Source organism: Bufo gargarizans, chromosome 2 (genome assembly GCF_014858855.1).
Source record: "Bufo gargarizans isolate SCDJY-AF-19 chromosome 2, ASM1485885v1, whole genome shotgun sequence".
Classification (NCBI taxonomy): domain Eukaryota; kingdom Metazoa; phylum Chordata; class Amphibia; order Anura; family Bufonidae; genus Bufo; species Bufo gargarizans.
The window spans coordinates 630,440,789-630,461,470 of record NC_058081.1 but is presented as its reverse complement, the minus strand read 5'-3'; the positions used below and the strand labels follow the sequence as shown (position 1 = coordinate 630,461,470).

Here is a 20,682-nt window from a genome sequence, read left to right as displayed (position 1 = left end):
AGGAGGCCAGGGGGGTTGTTAGTCGGAACACGGATGTGTTCTCGGACCTCCCTGGACGCACTTCCATAATCCAGCATGACATGGTCACTGAGCCTCAGGCAAAAGTCCGGTTAAAACCATACCGGGTACCCGAAGCGCGGCAACAAGCCATCTCGGAGGAGGAGCAGGTAATGTTGCAGCTAGATATCATTGAGGAGTCAAAAAGTGAGTGGGCCAGTCCTATAGTATTGATACCCAAGCCGGACGGGACGTTGCGGTTTTGCAACAACTGTCATAAATTTAAAGATATTTCTAAGTTCAATGTGTATCCCATGCCCCAGGAGCTAGTCAAGAGGTTAGGACAAGCACGGTACTTTTATGTTTTGGACCTCATGAAAGGGTACTGGCAGGTGCCCTTAACGGAGGCTGCCAAAGAGAAAACTGCCTTCATCACGCCTGAGGGGCTGTATCAGTATAAAGTGTTACCCTTTAGTCTGCATGGCGCCCCCGCCACTTTTCAGCGACTAATGGACATTGTGCTTCGTCCACATTGTCGGTATGCTTCGGCTTACCTGGACGATATTGTCATCCACAGTACCAACTGGGAAAGTCACCTACCCAAAGTGCAGGCTGTAGTGGACTCCCTTTGGAAGGCTGGACTAACCGCTAACTCGAAAAAATGTGCGATAGCGTTAGAGGAGTCATATAACCCCAAGTAAACAAAATAGAGGCGATAAGAAATTGGCCCCAACCTGTCACCACTAAACAAGTAAAGTCATTCCTGGGAATGGTGGGCTATTAAATGAGGTTTGTTCCCCACTTTGCTATGGTGGCCGCGCCATTGACAGGGCTCTTGAAAGGACACAAGTCAGTGATGGTTCGCTAGGATGATCAGGCGGAAGAGGCTTTCTCCGCTTTGAAGTCGGCCCTGTGTAGATCCCCGGTTTTGGTGACGCTCGACTTTAAAAGGGAGTTTATAGTACAGACCGATGCCTCCGAAGTAGGCCTCGGTGCTGTACTGTTTCAGGAAGTCAACAGGGAGGAGCATCCAGTTGTCTACCTCAGCGATAAGCTCACCCCAGCCGAGACCCCGTATAGTATAGTGGAGAGAGAGTGCCTGGCCATCAAGTGGGTACTCGAGTCTCTCCGCTATTATTTGTTGGGGAGAAAGTTCTGCCTAGTGACTGACCACTCCCCTCTCAAGTGGATGATCCAGGCCAAAGACAGAAATGCCCGGGTCACACGATGGTTTCTGTCCTTACAAAACTTTAAGTTTTTGGTGGAACACAGGGCATGCCGGTTACAGGAAAACTCAGATGCCCTGTCTCGGGTACAGTGTCTGGCGTGTGTTCAGCCACTCAGGGTTGAACAAAGAAGGGGGGTATGTGACACAGTGAGGAGTTTTGTCAGGAAAGGCAGGCATTTTCCTCCCAGCATGTGGGCTGGGCTGGTTTCCAACTAGGTAAGGTCAAATACCGGACCGGAGTTTAAGTGCCGATCCGGGTTTTGGCAGCACCTGGCTGTCCTTAAATAGGCAGCTGGGCTCAGCAGCTGAGTCTCTTTGTTGGGATCTGAGGTTTTGTGCCGGACTGGTGGGGGCTGAGACCCATGTGCAGGGGAAACAGGCCCCCTAAAGAATGCTGTTGACTACTGGAGGCAGAACTGCCAACAAGGTGACTTGTGCAATATGAACTTTCCATTGTGTGTGAGTTAACACCAAAAGACTGCAAAGTGACGTGTTGTTTTGTGCAACTGCCGCAAGTGTGAATAAACACTGAAGTTTGCGTTAAGAACTTGTATTTTGCCTCTGTACTGCGTCCGCTTACCCTATCTATCAGAGCGAAACCCCACAATAGATAGATAGATAGAAAATAAATAATAATAATAGATATATAGATAAATAAAGATAAATAGAAAAGAGATAGACAGACAGATAGATGGATAGATAGACAGATGGGTAGATATATAGATACCATCCATTTACATAAACTACTTGAACAAGTGTAAAATCGTATTTGTGATGCGGAGGCGTTTTACATGCAGATGCTCTATGGAGGAAGCTGTGATCAGTATGCATTGCCTGTGACTCATCAGCCTCTCGCTCAGCGCTGAGAACAGGCAGACCCTCCCATCTATGAATTATTCATCCTTTATATTATTCCACTGTCGGAAACAACTGATCTTAATCATGTTGACAAGACTGGAGCCGGTATGACAGCATCCAGCCATGAAACAAAGGAGGAAAGGAGTGCACGCAGAGGCCAAGACGCCCGGGCCATAGCCACGGGGACACGCATGGACTGCTGCCAGGTTAATGCAGCGGCATCTGCTCTCTCATTGCTGCACGTTTGCTGACCTTGTACTTCTGGTCAAACTGAATACAAGGAATTTTGTCATGCACTGTATAAAAATAAAAACATATAACCAAATCTACGGGCTGCTCACATTTGTATAGAACAATCAGGGTCAGGTAATAGTAGTCTCTTCCTTCTCACCTTTAAATTAACTGTTTAATTAGGGCCCCATCAACTCTTCAAATATGTATTTTGTTTATAGTAAATGCTTGTACGCCCTGTGAAACACCAATTTTGGAGCATCTTTTCTTCAAATACTATGTTTGGTCATTCCTCTGTTATTCCAGAAATGAATGAAATAAATTGACAACTGGGGGCTACCATTCCTCACTTCATTGTCAGCCCTGACTGAACAGTATCACTATCGCCCCAGACTGATAACACCCAGTTGTCGATTTATTGATTTGTTTCAGTGGCACAACACCAACAGTCCGAGGGATGAAAAGTTAGCAAATGGAGGCATCCTCAGTGAAGACAGGAACCATCATGTGGACCAATGCCAATACAAATGGGCTTCGAGGTCAAGAGACATGGTGGCAAAATGGTACATTAGATTACACTATGGGCTAATATGGTTGTGACCCTGAGGAGGGAGATGATGACAGACAGAGATAGATAGATAGATAGATAGACAGACAGAGATAGATAGATAGATAGATAGATAGATAGATAGATAGATAGATGACTCTGGCCCAGATTTCCTAGTCTGGCACATTTTTCATAAAAATAAATAGATAGACAGACATACAGACAGATAGATAGATGGACAGACAGAAAGACAGATAGAGATATATATCTAAGGGGATTAGTAAATCTAGGCCTCTGACTTTGGAGGATTTTCACCTGTACCTCTTTTCGTATGAACGCTTATTAGCTATCATCTGGCAGTATAATACTGCCGCCGATTACCCAATAAACGAGCAAACACTTGTTTATCAGGTAATTGAGATCTTTTAACAAGTTAAAAAATCCTGGTTTGCCGCCGTGTTATAGGCGCTCTACTGCCGGCAAACAATGACATAGTATAGGGACGAGCAACGCATTAGTGATCGCTCATCCCTATACTGAGGAGGAGATAGCTCAATGTAATATCAGCAGTTTCCTCCACTAGCGAGCAGACGATTGCCGGGAGAGAACACTTCCATCCCGACAATCGTCTGCTCTATCTGCCCTTGTAATAGCGCCCAAGAGATGAGTCTTATCGGTGGGTGTATAAAAAGCATCAAATACATGATAGGGAGCAAAAAGAAAAGGGAGCCTGTCGCCAGGAATGTAGATGGCACGATGCCCGCTAGGGTTTGGCGGGCAGAATTTATCAGTACTTTTTATTCTGTGCTCCGTTGTTGCACTGCTGATAAAAAACATTTATTCCCATATGTGAGGCTAGGTCTACACGACGACATTTGTCGGGCGACAGTATGTCGTACGACAGATAGGGCACAACTACACTGCAACATTTTGTTGCACCAATGTCGCGCAACAAATTTTATAATGGCAGTCTATGGTGTCGCACTCCAACACGCGACATGCTGCGACTGCGACGCGACAGTCGCAGAAAAATCCATCTCGAATGTGACACGATAAAATTGTCGCGCGACATTGGTGCAACAAAATGTCGTGGTGTAGACGTAGCCTAAATGAACAGTTACTGTTTCGATCTTGTTGGAGGAGACTATGCAACACTTACTTGAATCTTTCAGGAGTGAGGAAGTTAAGAAGGTGGAAGAGCTCCTCCAGGTTATTCTGCAGCGGGGTTCCAGTTAGCAGCAGTTTGTAGTCAATCTTGTAGCTATTTAATACCCTAAAGAACTTGGAAAATAAAGTTATGTGGTGGCAGTCTAGAAAAGCGAAATGCCATTAGAGGACCACGGCACTAGTATTTTTGCACTTCCATACAAATGTTCAGTGCACACACGTGCTTTTCCAAGCTTTTGTCATCCTTGCCTGTTTTTCAGAAAAAAAATGGGCACAGATGACAAAAGAAGGAAAAGTGAAGGAGCACACTTGGATTAATAGTTAATATGAATTTGAAGCCTGCATTATTGTTGCAAAATAATTCAAAAAGGCAGAATTTGCTCCTTTTTAGGGTACTTTCACACTAGCGTTTTTCTTTTCCAGCATAGAGTTCCGTCCTAGGGGCACTATACCGGAAAATAACTGATCAGGCATATCCCCATGCATTCTGAATGGAGAGTAATCCGTTCAGGATGCATCAGGATGTCTTCCGTTCAGTCATTTTGACTGATCAGGCAAAAGAGAAAACCACAGCATGCTACGGTTTTATCTCTGGCGAAAAAAACTGAAGACTTGCCTGAATGCCGGATCCGGCATTTTCCCCCATAGGAATGTATTAGTGCTGGACCTGGCATTCAAAATACCGTAATGCCGGATCCATCCTTCCGGCCCGCGCATGCGCAGACCAGTAAAAATGTGAAAAAAAATTCAAGACGGATTCGTCTGTCTGCATGACAAGCGTTCTTGCAATGCATTTGTGAGACGGATCCACATCCGGATCCGTCTCACAAATGCTTTCAGTCACACCCAGATCGGCGGATCCGGTGGGCAGTTCCGACGATGGAACTGCCCGCCGGATCACCCTGGCGCAAGTGTGAAAGTAGCCTTAATCTCCCTTTGTCGTCACCTGTGCCAGTTTTTTACGTAAAACAAGCAGGGATGACAGAGAATTAGAAAGGCACTTACTGTATGTGCAGCGAGGTCAGAAAATCAGAAGCAGAACAATCATCATTCATCTCAGAGCAAAGAGCTTAAAGAAGAACTTACTTTTGACTGGTTGTTTTTCAGTCGGTGAGCTTCATCCACCACAAGACATGCCCATTCAATGGAGCCCAGAATGGCATGGTCAATGGTAATGAGCTCATAAGATGTGAGGAGCACGTGGAATTTTATTTGCGCTTCTTTCTAGATAGAAAAATGAAATGTTGAGCACCATGCTGTTAGCATTGTAAAGGTTTAGATGTTTTTTTGCTTTCAAGCTAACAATTACAGTCACATTTTCAATTACCTTATATTTCATGAATTTTGGCCACCCCTCTAGAGGTCCGTTTTCCAAAGCAATATTAGGTGCTTGTGATAAAGAGGTTTCCATGGATTCCACCCATCTCCACCATAAACATGCATGCTTGGGTAGGACCCGTGGGAAAAACCGATCGGGCATGATAAAATCCAACATGCCTGACCACCTTTCCCGTGTCGGGGAGAATCTGGATATACGATCAAATGTTTATTTTCACCTTTGAGATTAGTCTTAAAAAGGTTTCCTGCATAAGAAACCCACACAAGTTAATAGATGGGAGTGAGACAAAGCTGAGATCGGTGGTGGCTGGAGGATGGGGCAAAGCCGTGCGCTACACACACCGCGCATTGATTTCACTGGAAACGGTGCAGCGCCTTATTCCCCCTGTAATGGCGCTACAAGGCAAGTAAGCCTTTGCTGCCTGGTTCTCCTACAGATTACATCTGGTCACAGGAGGTTCAAGCAGTTGCTTGACCCGTATATGATTTATCCATACTAGTGTTAGCGTTTTTTCAATAGACCATCATCACTCCCATCCTCCACACTTCTAGAGAGGAGGCAACACCTGCCCGGTCTCCATTAAAGAGGACCTGTAACCTCTCCTGACTTATCTGATTACATTCACCTTGTAATAACAATTCTGGAGCATCAATTCTTATGACTATGACGTGCCGTTCCTTTATTATTCCTGCTAGAAGTTATGATGAATTGCTAGCACGTTGGAATGAAAGTCCAGGTGGGTGTTATCAGTTGGGGGTATGTCCCTGCAGAGTCTGACACTATCCAATCAGTGCTGCCAGTGTCAGACTGTGCAAGGAAACATCCCCAACTGGTATCACCCATCTGGACCCTGACCTAGTAATTCATTCATAACGTCTAGAAGGGATAATAAAGGAATGGCACATCATAGAGTCATACGAATAGGTGCTCTGGAATGGGAATTACAAAACCACTCAGGTCCTCAGAAACTTTATGGACATGTGCAGCCACCGCCTTATAAGAATGGAGAGCAGGATCCCCTCACTCTCAGCATTGTGGGGGGCTGCAGTGACTTGTGCCCACTAATCACATTTCTATGACACGTCATACAAGATACTTCAGGGTGAATTATTTCTGACTGTGCATTTTATCTAAAGATCTACAGAAGCGGGCGCATGAGACAATCCAAAGACGTAGGTAAATAACATAATCTAGCCCAGGGTAAAGGAGGGATCTCATGATCTGTGCGCGCTCTTACTTTCATTCGAAACACCTTCTTCCCGCTCTTGATGGCATTGTCCTCAAAGGAGAATTCATTCTCTCTGATGACGGCGCGGCTGTCCTTATCACCGGTGTAAGTGACCACGTAGAACTCCGGTGCCCACATTTCAAACTCCCGCTCCCAGTTGATGATTGTGGACAAGGGAGCACTGACAAGGTAAGGACCTTTAGAATGGCCCTGAGGACAGAAAAATCAATAAAAAGTAGATTATTACACAAAACAGACCCTGAAATTAGCTCTGAGTCTCTAGAAAATGAGCTTCTTCATTTGCCTTCAAGCTATGCATCCATTCCTGGAGAGGATGGAGGACAACTTCCGCATCGCCACTTTAGGCTGTGTTCATGTTTTTGTCTCAGGTTTAACTTTCGTTGGCAAATAAAAGATACAAAAGTATTACTATACTACTTCTTCTATCCTACAGAGTCCATTAAAAAAGGTAAATAATTTTACAGTGGAACCCTGTGGTGATGGATGCCAGAGTATCGCCCCCATTGGAGGCATCCATTTAACATATACATCATGTGGACATGTCACACGTGGGATAAGAACGTCATGTGAACAAAGCCAGATAAATCTGTACCAATAGGGGTGGACTGGAAGGGAGTCGTGCACCAAGCATTAAAGAGCTTATGCCATGAGTAATGTAAAAAAAAATAATCAGCCGTCATATAGTAAGTGACATAAAGCTAGAACCAGCCCTGCACCTCACATGGATCCAAAGATCTTTCCATTCATTGCTCCAATCAGTCTAATAGATTTATATCAAGCTGATGATGTGCGCTGTCTGCTGCAGCTCAGGGGATGTGTCCTTTCTGCTGCAGCTCAGGGGATGTGTCCTTTCTGCTGCAGCTCAGGGGATGTGTCCTTTCTGCTGCACCTCAGGGAATGTCTCCTTTCTGCTGCAGCTCAGGGGATGTCTCCTTTCTGCTGCAGCTCAGGGGATGTCTCCTTTCTGCTGCAGCTCAGGGGATGTGTCATTTCTGCTGCAGCTCAGAGGGCCATGTCCTTTCTCCTGCACCTCTCTCCTTATCACAGCTCAGGGGCATGCCCTTGTTCTCTTTCTATCACAGCTCTCTCCCTGTAAGGCCAGGTTAACATCACCGTTTCGTTTTCTGTTCTTCAGATCCATCAGAACAGAAAAATAAGCAAAGAAACAGATCCTGTATTTCAGGCATCCGTTATGTTCGGTTAGGCACATTTTGCATCCGTTTTAGGGCACTTTTACACTTGCGTTAAACATTTCCGGTATTGAGTTCCGTCCTGGGGGTTCAATACCGGAAAAAAAATGATCAGTTTTATCCCCATGCATTCTTAATGGAGAGCAATCCGTTCTGTATGCATCAGGATGTCTTCAGTTCAGTCACTGTAAGTTTTTTGAACTGAGAAAATACCGCAGCATGCTGCCCCAAGTGTTCCGGAAAAACGTATCCGGTTTTGCGGTCTGCGCATAAGCAGACCTTTAAAATAGTGAAAAAGATAAATACCGGATCAGTTTTTCTGGATGACAACCAGAGAGACGGATCCGGTATTGCAATGCATTTGTGAGACGGATCCGCATCTGGATCCGTCTACAAATGGTATCAGTTTGCATACAGATTGCTGGATCCGGTGACGGAACTGCCTGCCTGAATCCAACAACGCAAGTGTGAAAGTACCTTAGCCATTTCCATCTGACATTTGTTAGTTTAGACGGAAAAAATAAATGCTTTGTGTAGGACTTTTTTTTTCTATCTAAAATAATGGATCTCAGCTAAAACGGATGCAGAATGTGCATAACTGTGCGGATGGCTAAAATACGGGATCTTTTTTTTCTTTATTTTTCTGTTCTTCTGATTGATCAGAAAAACTAAATGGTGATTTGAACTAGGCCTTAAGCCTCATTCACACGTCCGTGCTCAAATCCGTGAGCAGGTGGTCAGTGATGCATCCGCGAAGCTGTCCGTGTTTCACTGACACTGAACAGCTGAAAAATAATTTTCAAAGCATCTCTTCCTAATGATACGTGAAACACGGATGCAACATGGATGGCATCCATGTTGCATTCGTGGCTTTCACAGACCTATAGACTATAATGGACGTGATGGATCAGTGAACACGGACACAATAGAGCATGCATCCGTGCTAAAAACACTGATGTCTGAATGCACACATTAAAATGAATCGGGACGTATGCTGTCCGTGGAGAACACGTACAGCACGCATCCGTGGAACACTGACTTGTGAATGAGGCTTAACTGTCACAGCTTCTATCGGTACTTTTAGCTGGTGGAAGATGATGTGCGACCTTGTTCATTCAGCTCAGCAGGTGGACATGCACAATACTATACAAATTAAACACCAGGGGGCGCCATTACAATGACGTAAAGGGAATATCTTTCAAATGGAGCAGAAAGTAAATTACAAAAGTCACTAGATCTTCATGCTGAGTTTTATTAATAGAAAAATAAAATAATAATACAATGTAATGTTGCCACAACCCCTTTTAAAATTCATTGGCTTCTTACCTATCGTCATACAGTCATAGAACATGTGGCCACAGAACACGTCCACACATCAGACATTTAGGTCACATACTAGGAATGGGCCTTACAGGGGTTGTCTCACTTCAGCAAGTGGCATTTATCATGTAGATAAAGTGAATACAAGGCACTTACTAATGTATTGTTATTATCCATATTGCTTACTTTGCTGGCTGGATTCATTTTTCCATCACATTATACACTGCTCGTTTCCATGGTTACAACCACCCTAAAGTGGTCGTGCTTGCACACTGTAGGAAAAAGCACCAGCCTATGAGCACTCCCATGGTCTCGCCACCAGAGAGGCCGGCACTTTTTCCTATAGTGTACAAGCACGGCCACTGGTGATGGATTGCAGGGTGGTCGTAACCAATGGAAACGAGCAATGCATAATGTGATGGAAAAGTGAATACAGCCAGCAAAGGAGGCAATATGGACAATCACAATACATTAGTAAGTGCCTTTTATTACGGTAACTTCATCTACATGATAAATGCCATTTGCTGAAGTGACACAACCCCTTCAAAAGTATATTGTTCAAGTGTCCTACAATAATGCTGTAACGGATTACGGAACAATAGGCCCCCAATGACCATGTGCCCATGGGGGCTGCCGCATGGTCATGTGTCTCTGTGCACCACTGTATACCAACGTGAGACCATACCAAAAGTCAGGGTAGCAAAGAAGCATTTGTAATGAAATGCATGAACATATTGCGATCTCTATCCAATCTGGGTTACATCACTACCGAGGAGAACGGATTCCATCAGTATCGACCCACCACCTTCACAGACTACAGATTATCAGACCCAGACAAATGTGAATGTGGCTGCTGCAAATCCAATGTTCATGGGGCCTGGCAGGTTTCAGACAGGCCCGGTCACAAAGATGGCATTCTGCTGGTGTTTAATGTACTGTTTGTACAATATTTAGCAGGATGTCTACCAACCGAGGAGGCTGGAGCTTCTAACCTGGGGCCATGACCATGCGTGGTGCGGTGACAGAGCCGTCCACATATACACAAGAATGGAGCGCCATGGTCCTCACTAATAGAAGCAGTATCGCCTTCTCGCACGCTCCAATTCATCTACTGTCTGCAATATTCATACAATGCACCGTCCCCAAAGTAACTCTGCCCCCAACTCATTGTTTTAGGAAAACACCATCTGCCAGAATATTTTCCTTAGCAATCTGAATAAAAAAAAAAGACAAAAAAAATTCAGACACAACATCTGTTAGTACCAGGTTGGTCACACATGGGACTGATCAAACAATCGGTGTTTGTCTGGGAGATGAGAGCAAACACTGCATTGTGTGGAACACTCCTCAGCACTACATACAGTATACGGCAACCGCTGGGCGGTGGAGGGTCTGCTGACAATGTGGATCTGGATGTAGGACGGGAGGGGGGGTAGGTCAAGAGCAAAAATTCATACGGTAAAATCAGCGGCAGAAAAATCTCTAGCACATTAGGAGCAGATTAGTAGCTGAAAACAGGCCGGTTTTTCAATTTGCTGGAGGTTTTAGAGGCGTTTTTAGGGCCTCTTTCACATCTGCATTTGCCTTTTCCGGTATTGAGATCCGGAAGATGATCTCAATACCGGAGAGAAACGCTTCAGTTTTGTCTCCATTTATTGTCAATGGTAAAAAAAACTGAACGGAACGCACCAGAAGGCATTCCGCTACGTTTGGATGCAAGCAGGTTTTTTTTTTTGTCCGCATGGGATGCGAAGCAAAACGGATCCGGCATGATACACAATGTAAGTCAATGGTGCCGGATCCGTTTTCTCGGACACAATAGAAAACGTCATTGCTATTTTAAAGATAATATAACCGGATCCGTTCATAACGGATGCAGCCGGTTGTATTATCAAAAAACTGAAGAGTGAAAGGAGCCTAAAAGAGCATTAGCAGAGTGTTTGGTCGAGGTTTCTCTGATTCCCCATTGACTTCTATAAAATCCACAATCAAATCTGCTTCCAAGAAGTGATGTCACTTCTCACGCATTCTTCAGCTACTGAATGAACCTCTACCATTAAAGTCAATGGGGGAGCTGTTGGTGAGTTTTGGTTGTGGATTTAGCCGCTGAATAAGTGGCAGATTATAGACAGGAGGAAGTGTAATACCCAGGACAGTAGGTAGCATACATCGAGTGACTTCAGAAATTATATCCAGAAAACCATCCACTTTTTTAAATTCTAGAATATTAAATAATTAGAGAATAGTCACATACATGCTGCACTTTTTTGCCCCCAAAGTGGTGACTACTATTGAGCGCTTCCATTATAGACGCGCTCATTAGTACAGGAGGAGCGGGAAGCGGTGAATGCAGTTCTCCCTGTGCGGGCGCTGTACTCACCGCTCCCTGGTCTTCTCCTGCAGGGCTCCGCATGCTGTGCTGTGGTCTGTGTACAGCATGAGGACGTCGGCGCGCTCTGTGATCTTACATTGTGCGACGTCAGGTCTCAGCGCGACAGGAAGCTGGATCTCAGGAGCGGCCAAGTCCACAGCAGGAGAGGTAAGTTGATTTATTTTATTTTTTTCTCTGATCTGAGGTCTGATTAACATGCGGGTCTTATTAACATGGGGTCTGATCTAGGGTCTGATTGGGGGTTTCATAAACATTAGGGGTCTGAACTGAGGTCTGATTGGGGGTCTTATAAAAATTGGGGATCTGATCTGAGGTCTGAAATGGGGTCTGATCTGAGGTTTGAATAGGGGTCTTATTAACATTGGGGGACTAATCTGAGGTCTGATTGGGGGTCTTATAAACATAGGGGGTCTGATCTGAGGTCTAATTTGGGGTTGTATTAACATTGGCGGTCTGTTCTGAGGTCTGATTAACATTGGGGGTCTGATTGCAGCTCTATGCTGAGAAATGATTAATACTGGGCCTCTGATTAAAATTCGGGGTCTGATTGGCGGTCTGAGCTGAGGTCTGATTAACATTGAAGGCCTGTTTGGGGGTGTGAGCTGAGGTCTGATGAAAAATATATTTTTTCCTATTTTCCTTCTCTCTTTCCTCTATCTTATAGTGCACAAAATACGGTAAGTGCCTGCCTTAGGTGGCCAAGCTTATGGAAACAGCCTAATGGGCAGAACAAGCTATGCTGCTGTTATGGAAGCCGAGTAGCTTGCTGTGCTTTGATATTTGCATAGCTCCTATTCACTGCACTGTGCGTTTAGTTCTATCCCACCATGGAAACGATGATATCAGACAAGCCCTTTAAGCTCATTTTACAAGGACAGGTAAGGGCTGGACATAAGTATTTATATGCCATACAGTGGCCTACATCTGCTATGTACAAAGAAAAAAATACATATATTGTGTTTTTTGCATTATGTCCTTGTAATGAAAAGGGTGACATATACCAGCCAGCCATATGTCAAAAGGACAATCTTATGGCATACACTGGGTCCGAAGAAGCCAATGGGTATGAGGGACATGTACGCTTAGCATGTGCTGCAAACTCAGTGTGAACAGAACCTTACCCTTGGATAAGTTGCTTTCTCGTGCCTGTAGAGCATGGCTGACCTGCAGAAGTTCTCGGTACACACAGTAAAGAGGAATGGGTCTTCCACCTCAATAGGGCACCATAGTAGCTGTCTCCAAATTAGGTGGTATGTACAATTCACAGAAAAGAAATGATACTCAACAATGTGGATTCGTCCCGCAGTTCCGTAAAAAGATACCTATCTTTTTCGGAACGGACGGATCGCAGATCCGCATTTTCCCCATGTTCGGAGTGCGTGCATTGCGGCCTGCAATTTGCAGGCCGCATCACGGCCACGGGGTGCACATGTTCATGTGCAATAGGCCTATGTGTAAGGCTGTCCGCCAGAGATAGAGAGAGTGCTCCAGTAAAAGAGTGCTCCGATGTTGGACATGCTCCCACAAGATCCAAAGATTTACCTCCTGTTGCTAGATCAATTACAAGATCTAATTGAAAACAAAATGTAATATTGAGGCCTCCTGCACACGAACATATGCGTCCCTTGGCCGTGCGGGCTGCAATGCACGAACAGACCGTGGTTCTGCCGCAGCGGATACTTTAAGGCCTCCTGCACACGAACGTGTGCGCCCCATGGCCGTGCTGTGGGACACAAATTGCTGGCTGCAATGCACGAACACCGAAAGTGGGGCAGCCGGACTTATTCACTTTAATGGGTCCACTATCTGTCCATTCCGCAAAAAGATTGAATATGTCCTATCTTTTTGCGGAACGGAAGTACGGGACGAAACCCCGCGGAAGCACTCTGTAGTCAAGTCAATTGGTCCGCATCCGTGATGCGGAATGCACACGGAACGGTGCCCGTGTATTGCGGATCTGCATATGCGGTCCGCAATACGGCAAAGTGACACCTACGGTCGTGTGCAATAGGCCTAAAGAGTCCGCAATTCGCCTGTTCTGCAAAAAGAAGGATTCACATTGCTAAACAAAACTGGAAGACTGGAAAGTTTTTCAAAACTAGAAAAAGCTCCTTTGATAAAGAATATCTAGATTCTGGAGCTGCATACCTCTTTATACAAGGAGTAGAGGAACACGATAGTTTGGACAGTCTTCCCAAGACCCATCTCGTCTGCAAGGATGGTGTCTGTGCCCTGTGCCCATGAGAACCTAAGCCAGTTCAATCCCTCCAGTTGATATGGGTGCAACGTACCACCGGTGGCATTGATGTACCATGGCTGCTTATCGAATTTAACTGTAGGCTGCAAGAAAGAAACACAAGATTTCAAAGAGGCGGATAATGAACAGAAACTGTGCTTAAAGGATTGTCTTTCACTTACATCAACTATCGGTGTTAAAGGAGGTTTCTGTGAAAGGTCTTCCTTTAATTTCCTGTTTTTCTTAAATTGGCTAGGAGTTCTGGAGTCGTCTCCCAACATCAACTCTCTGTAATGGATCATACAGCATGAAACAATAGTATGGACTGGATATGTGGAGATCTTGACACACTCTAAAAGTGTTACTCTATTTGTACCGAGTTTACAAATTAAAGGGGTTGTATTAAAGGATGGCCTGTCCTTAGGATAGTCCATCACTAGCTAATTAGTGGGGGGTCTGACAACCAGCCCATCAGCTGTTTTGTATAGCTCCATTGCCAGAAGTTGACTCCAGCACAGTGTTGTGTAGTTCTGGCAAACATTTCTGGCAATAGAGCTACAGGGGTACGGGCTGTTGGACCTCCATCAATCAGCTAGTGATGGTCTATCCTTTTATCACTTAATAAAATCTGGACAACCCCTTTAAATAATATATACAGTATATATAAAGACCACGCTTGAAAATAACACCTGTAGTGTTGAGCGAACTTGTGTTTTCAAGTTTGGCGCACAAGGTTCGGGTTATCTAAGAATTCCGTCATGGATTCCTCTACCATGGACCATAAGTTATGGTTCGTGGTAGCGGAATCCATAATGGAATTCTTAGATAACCTGAACCATGCACGCTGAACTTTAAAACACAAGTTTGCTCATCGCTAAGCACATGCCACAGACATCAATGAGATTTCTGTAAAGGGGTTGTCCAGTCTGCTGTACCCGATCCCCGTCTTGTAAACTTCTGGATAGATTAGGTCATTTGCTGCAGCCAATAACTGGGATCAGTGGTGCCATCTCCATAAGTGGCACATCACTGCTGGGTTACGTGTCGCTTGGGACATGTCACCATTAAGGCCAGTGGTTTCAGGGCTCTGGGACAGCCATTGTAATATTGTAACCTGAGGCCAATACAGAGAAAACTAGTAACTGGTTCAGAAACCCCAAAATATCAACCAGAAATGAGAAAACAGGAAGATGAAAGAAAAATGAGCAGATAACGTACAGATAAGGCCAGACCTTACATATAAAGTAAGAAGGAGCTGCTGGATGCTGTAAACCACTTTGTATGTTGAGAACATACAATGGAGCCCCCTGCACCTGGTGGCACAGGTAGCGAACATGTAGTACCGCACTGTACTGTAGAGAGGCGCTCCATTATGCAACTAAGCGTAAACATGACCCAAGTGGATAGCTTAGTCAGGGGCGCCAACAAGACCCATTTAGATACAGTGCTAATGAAGGGATCTTTGCCCCAAGGAAGGAAAGCCTAGCTACAAATCTTGAGTAAGGGTACGGCCACACGGTCAGGTTTTCTGATGCCGTTTTGGAAGCCAAAACCGAGAGTGAATTCACAAAAGAGAAGAAGTTGCATCAGTCCTTTATACTTTATCTCCTTTTATGATCCACTCCTGGTTTAGGTTTCCAAAACGGCATCAGAAAACCTGACCGTGTGGCTGTACCCTAAGCAGTCAGTGTCTGCTGAGATCTTCACGGTGCCTTCACACACGGCAGATTTTGTAGAAATACCTGTGACTGAAAATCTGTTCCATTCATGTGAATTAGGTTTGCAGAAACCCATGTGGTTCCCACCAACCTCATTCAGATTAAAGGAACTGACTTTTAGTTGAAGAAAGGTCTGGAGCAAAATCTGCCACGTGTGAAGGCAGCCTTAGGATTTCTTACATTAGATTGATACCTGTGATCCCAATAGGCTTGTTTTAGAGCTTCATAATCTGGAATGTCAATGTCGTCAATTTCCCAAGTGCACTGGTCATAGGGCAGGTCCTTCCACTTAATCAGATAATGAACATCTCCCTTCTTATCAAAGCTGCAAGAAAACATAGAAAGCGTTCACAATAACTTATTATATAGGCCACCAGTATAAACCAGAATATAGCTGAATGCAGTCTACAGAGCATGTATGGCTGCTACATACATACACCAGGCTAACATAGGCCAAGGACACCCCATTAGCATACAGTAGCTTTAGTTAATGATATAATCTATGGTTATGTATGAGGCACAAGCGTCGGGGGAATTCTGTGGTGTGAACCTGGCCTATGCAGACTGAAAGGACCATAAAACTCCATGGAGAGCAAAAATTCCTGGCTCATTCTTGTATGACTGCACAACCCCCATACTTATCTTTAAAGGGATTGTTCAGTCCTAAAATATGCTAAAAGAACTTGAAATTTTGAATATACGGTCAGGTCCATAAATATTGGGACATCGACACAATTCTAACATTTTTGACTCTATACACCACAATGAAATGAAACAAACAAGATGTGCTTTAACTGCAGACTGTCAGCTTTAATTTTAAGGGTATTTACATCCAAATCAGGTGAACAGTGTAGGAATTACAACAGTTTGCATATTTGCCTCCCACTTGTTAGGGACCAAAAGTAATGGGACAATTGGCTTCTCAGCTGTTCCATGGCCGGGTGTGTGTTATTCCTTCATTATCCCAATTACAATGAGCAGATAAAAGGTCCAGAGTTCATTTCAAGTGTGCTATTTGCATTTGGAATCTGTTGCTGTCAACTCTCAAGATGAGATCCAAAGAGCTGTCACTATAAGTGAAGCAAGCCATCATTAGGCTGAAAAAACACAACAAACCCATCAGAGAGATAGCAAAAACATTAGGCGTGGCCAAAACAACTGTTTGGAACATTCTTAAAAAGAAGAAACGCATCAGTGAGCTCAGCAACACCAAAAGACCCGGAAGGCCACGGAAAACAACTGTGGTAGATGACCAAAGAATTCTTATCCTGGTGAAGAAAACACCCTTCACAACAGTTGGCCTAGATCAAAAACACCTCTCCAGGAGGTAGGTGTATGTGTGTCAAAGTCAACAATCAAGAGAAGACTTCACCAGAGTGAATACAGAAGGTTCACCACAAGATGTAAACCATTGGTGAGCCTCAAAAAACAGGAAGGCCAGATTAGAGTTTGCCAAACGACATCTAAAAAAGCCTTCACAGTTCTGGAACAACATCCTATGGACAGATGAGTCCAAGATCAACTTGTACCAGAGTGATGGGAAGAGAAGAGTATGGAGCAGGAAAGGAACTGCTCATGATCCTAAGCATACCACCTCATCAGTGAAGCATGGTGGTGGTAGTGTCATGGCGTGGGCATGTATGGCTGCCAATGGAACTGGTTCTCTTGTATTTATTGATGATGTGACTGCTGACAAAAGCAGCAGGATGAATTCTGAAGTGTTTCGGGCAATATTATCTGCTCATATTCAGCCAAATGCTTCAGAACTCATTGGACAATGACCCAAAGCATACTGCAAAAGCAACCAAAGGGAAAGAAGTGGAATGTTATGCAATGGCCAAGTCAATCACCTGACCTGAATCCGATTGAGCATGCATTTCACTTGCTGAAGACAAAACTGAAGGGAAAATGCCCCAAGAACAAGCAGGAACTGGAGACAGTTGCAGTAGGGAGGCACATATGCAAACTGTTGTTGCACATATTGCAAACTGTTGTAATTCCTACACCGTTCACCTGATTTGGATGTAAATACCCTCAAATTAAAGCTGACAATTGGGCAGATTCAAACAAAAACTTCATGTCTGGTTTAAGCTGCCGTTGTCAGTAGTAGGACGGATTAATCTTATCAAGATGATCTGGATGCCGCAGCTGCTTTACTTATTACATAATTCCCCCATATGGTTACCGCTCAGGTTTTTTTACTCAATTAATAGGCTGTTTAGGGGGCTTATATGGAGGGGGGCTCAGCACGATTGCGGCTGGAGACACTGCAGAGAGGTAAAACTGATGGGGGATTGGCTCTTCCAAACCCGTGGGTGTATTTCCTAGCTTCCCAACTTCAGCATATGAGGGGCTGGGAAAGGGGAGAGGGAGATACCCAACATAGACTATTGAGAGACTTTTTGACGGTACCAAATCTCTATGAAGCGTTAGAGGCAGATAAGCTAAAACTGTCGGGTGTGGCGTTCCCTACGTTGCGTCTCTTGCATAAAACTTGGTGGAAAGTGAGGGACATGCAGGGTATTAAAGGCGTAACGCAGTATACTTCTATATGGGATACTCCGTGGTTGCCTCATTTAGGCTTTTTGCAGGAAATGGGGGGTTGGCGTAACAGGGGCATTATTAGAGTCCACCAACTTATTGATAATACTGGTCTCAAATCTTATGAGCAACTTCAGATGGAAACTGGATTACCGTCCTCCGATTTTTATAGGTACCTGCAGCTGCGTCATGCCTTCCAGGCTGACCATGACGGCGGTATGTTTAATACGGTACTGCAAAACAAGATTATTGCGTTTAAAGAGAAGAGGGATTCCTCCTCTGGAGTTATTTCTCTGCTCTATCAGACCCTGCTGGACCTATTTCTGCAAGACCATCCGGGGAATAGTAGGACAAAATGGGAAGCGGAGATGGGGCCATTAGAGGAAACTCAGTGGCAAGAGATTTTGGAGAGGATTCCGCCGCTCTCTCTCAGCGAGGCCCATAGGCTGTCGCACCTATATCTAATACATAGGGTTTATAGAACTCCTCAGTTTCTGTTTAATATTGGACTCCGGTTGGATTCCAAATGCCTGCGATGTGGGGAGGAAGATGCGGGTATGTTGCACATGCTGTGGTCATCCTCGGCACTGGAGGGTTTTTGGCGCACGGTGCTGCATCTCATTGATTCTCTGTATGAAGTTACACTGGATGTGACTCCATTTGTCTGTATATTGGGGTATGTGGAGGACTTGCCAATCACTGAGCCCAGGAAGATAGCAGTGGCCAGAATGTTGTATATGGCTCGTAAGCTGATTGCTCAACATTGGCTGGATGAGGGTAGTCCTAGTAAAAACTAATTTATAGCCAAGATTAATTGGTTACTTAATTTGGAACGAGGGGTTTATAGGAAGAGGGGGCAATGGACAAATTTGAAAAGTTCTGGACTCCTTGGATTGATGCCCCTGGGCTGGCGTCCAAGGAACTTCAGAGATACCGTCTGGGATTAGTGTGAGGGTACTATCGCTTAATGTAAATATCTGGCCCCGTCGTTGGCGATTTCTTATAGGGTACATGGAATGTTTCTACGTGATGTAATGTAATGTGGGGAGGTTATGGCCGATAACAAATGTATATTCCAATTATACGATCGCAGCTTTTCTATCAATGTTTTGTGGGAATGCTGTAGGGAAAGGGCTTGTGCCTTTGTAATTATCATGCGGTAGTGATGTTGTAACCGAATGTTAAAGCTATGGAAGATGGAGGGCATCACATTGATGGTTTGAGGGGGGAGGGTATGTGGGGTTGGGGACTTATGTTTGTATTATTAAAATGATAATAAAAATTACTTAATATTAAAGCTGACAGTCTGCAGTTAAAGCACATCTTGTTCGTTTCATTTCAAATCCATTGTGGTGGTGTATAGAGCCAAAAATGTTAGAATTGTGTTGATGTCCCAATATTTATGGACCTGACTGTATGCATTCCTGTAACAAAGATTATGTTTCAATTCTGTACAATTTTCAGTGATAGTGGCCTTTATATAGACCTTGCATAATACTGATATGTCATTGTAAGGCTACTTTCACACTTGCGTTCGGGGTTCCGCTTGTGAGTTCGGTTTGAAGGCTCTCACAAGCTGCCCCGAACGCATCCGTCCAGCCCCAATGCATTCTGAGTGGATAAGGATCCGCTCAGAATGCATCAGTCTGGCTCCGTTTCGCCTCCGTTCCGCTCAGCAGGCGGACACCCGAACGCTGCTTGCAGCGTTCGGGTGTCCGCCTGGCCGTGCGGAGCCAAACGGATCCGTCCAGACTTACAATGTAAGTCAATGGGGACGGATCCGTTTGACGTTGACACAATATGGTGCAATTTCAAACGCATCCGTCCCCCATTGACTTTCAAGGCAAAGTCAGGACGGACCCGTCTGACTGACAATTAGACTTAGATTTTTTTCTGAAATATAATGCAGACGGATCAGTTCTGAACGGATACCATTGTTTGCATTATAGGAGCGGATCCGTCTGTGCAGATACCAGACGGATCCGTTCCGAACGCAAGTGTGAAAGTAGCCAGCTGTCACCAGATGTTCATGTGATGTAATCGTGTCCAACTAATATATAAAATAATATATGATACTATGATGTCATAGAGACTAGCCCCAGCCCCAAACATGATCAGGTCGCTATAAGAGCTCATTGTGACACCATAAGATTACACAAAGAATATATACCGAGAAGAAGCTGCTGCTTGTGGTCCATACCGCATCACGTACCACCCTATGACATCGCATATTAGATAAGGTATTAAACAAGCCCAATATACTGCAGCGAGTCACTGTAATATTACATGACATCCTGTGATACCTCATGCTATATTATACGTATATTATGCAGAGAATGTGCTGCGGCTGGTCACTATGATATACCGTAATATATAGATTCCATGACATCACAGCATTATTATGTAAGGTATGCAACAAAAACAGAGTTTCCAGCAGTTGGACTCCATGACATCATAGGGCACAATCATGACGTCACAGTATCATGCATGGTTTAGAATCTGCAGTAGCTGGTTACCATGACATCACATAAATATGTCAAGAAACCCATGACATCATATTATACAATATATACAAATAAAACAACGTACTACAGCTGCTCACTGTGACATCCTATAAAATCCTTGTGACGCCAGGTGACATCACAATACTACAAAAGGCACGTAGAGCG

At 44.4% G+C, this 20,682-nt stretch overlaps 1 protein-coding gene across 7 annotated transcripts in view; it reads right to left on the bottom strand.

Moving 5' to 3' along the window:
- Positions 1–20,682, bottom strand: part of CHD5 (chromodomain helicase DNA binding protein 5) — a 241,244-nt gene that overhangs the window by 102,287 nt on the left and 118,275 nt on the right. For all 7 annotated transcript variants that reach the window (XM_044282149.1, XM_044282152.1, XM_044282154.1 and 4 more), the window contains exons 12-17: positions 15,666–15,797; positions 13,937–14,042; positions 13,667–13,858; positions 6,605–6,805; positions 5,115–5,252; positions 4,021–4,142 (exon numbers count right to left, since the gene is read on the bottom strand). In XM_044282149.1, coding sequence (XP_044138084.1) covers positions 4,021–4,142; positions 5,115–5,252; positions 6,605–6,805; positions 13,667–13,858; positions 13,937–14,042; positions 15,666–15,797 — 891 coding nt within the window. The remainder of the gene's footprint in view (positions 1–4,020; positions 4,143–5,114; positions 5,253–6,604; positions 6,806–13,666; positions 13,859–13,936; positions 14,043–15,665; positions 15,798–20,682) is intronic.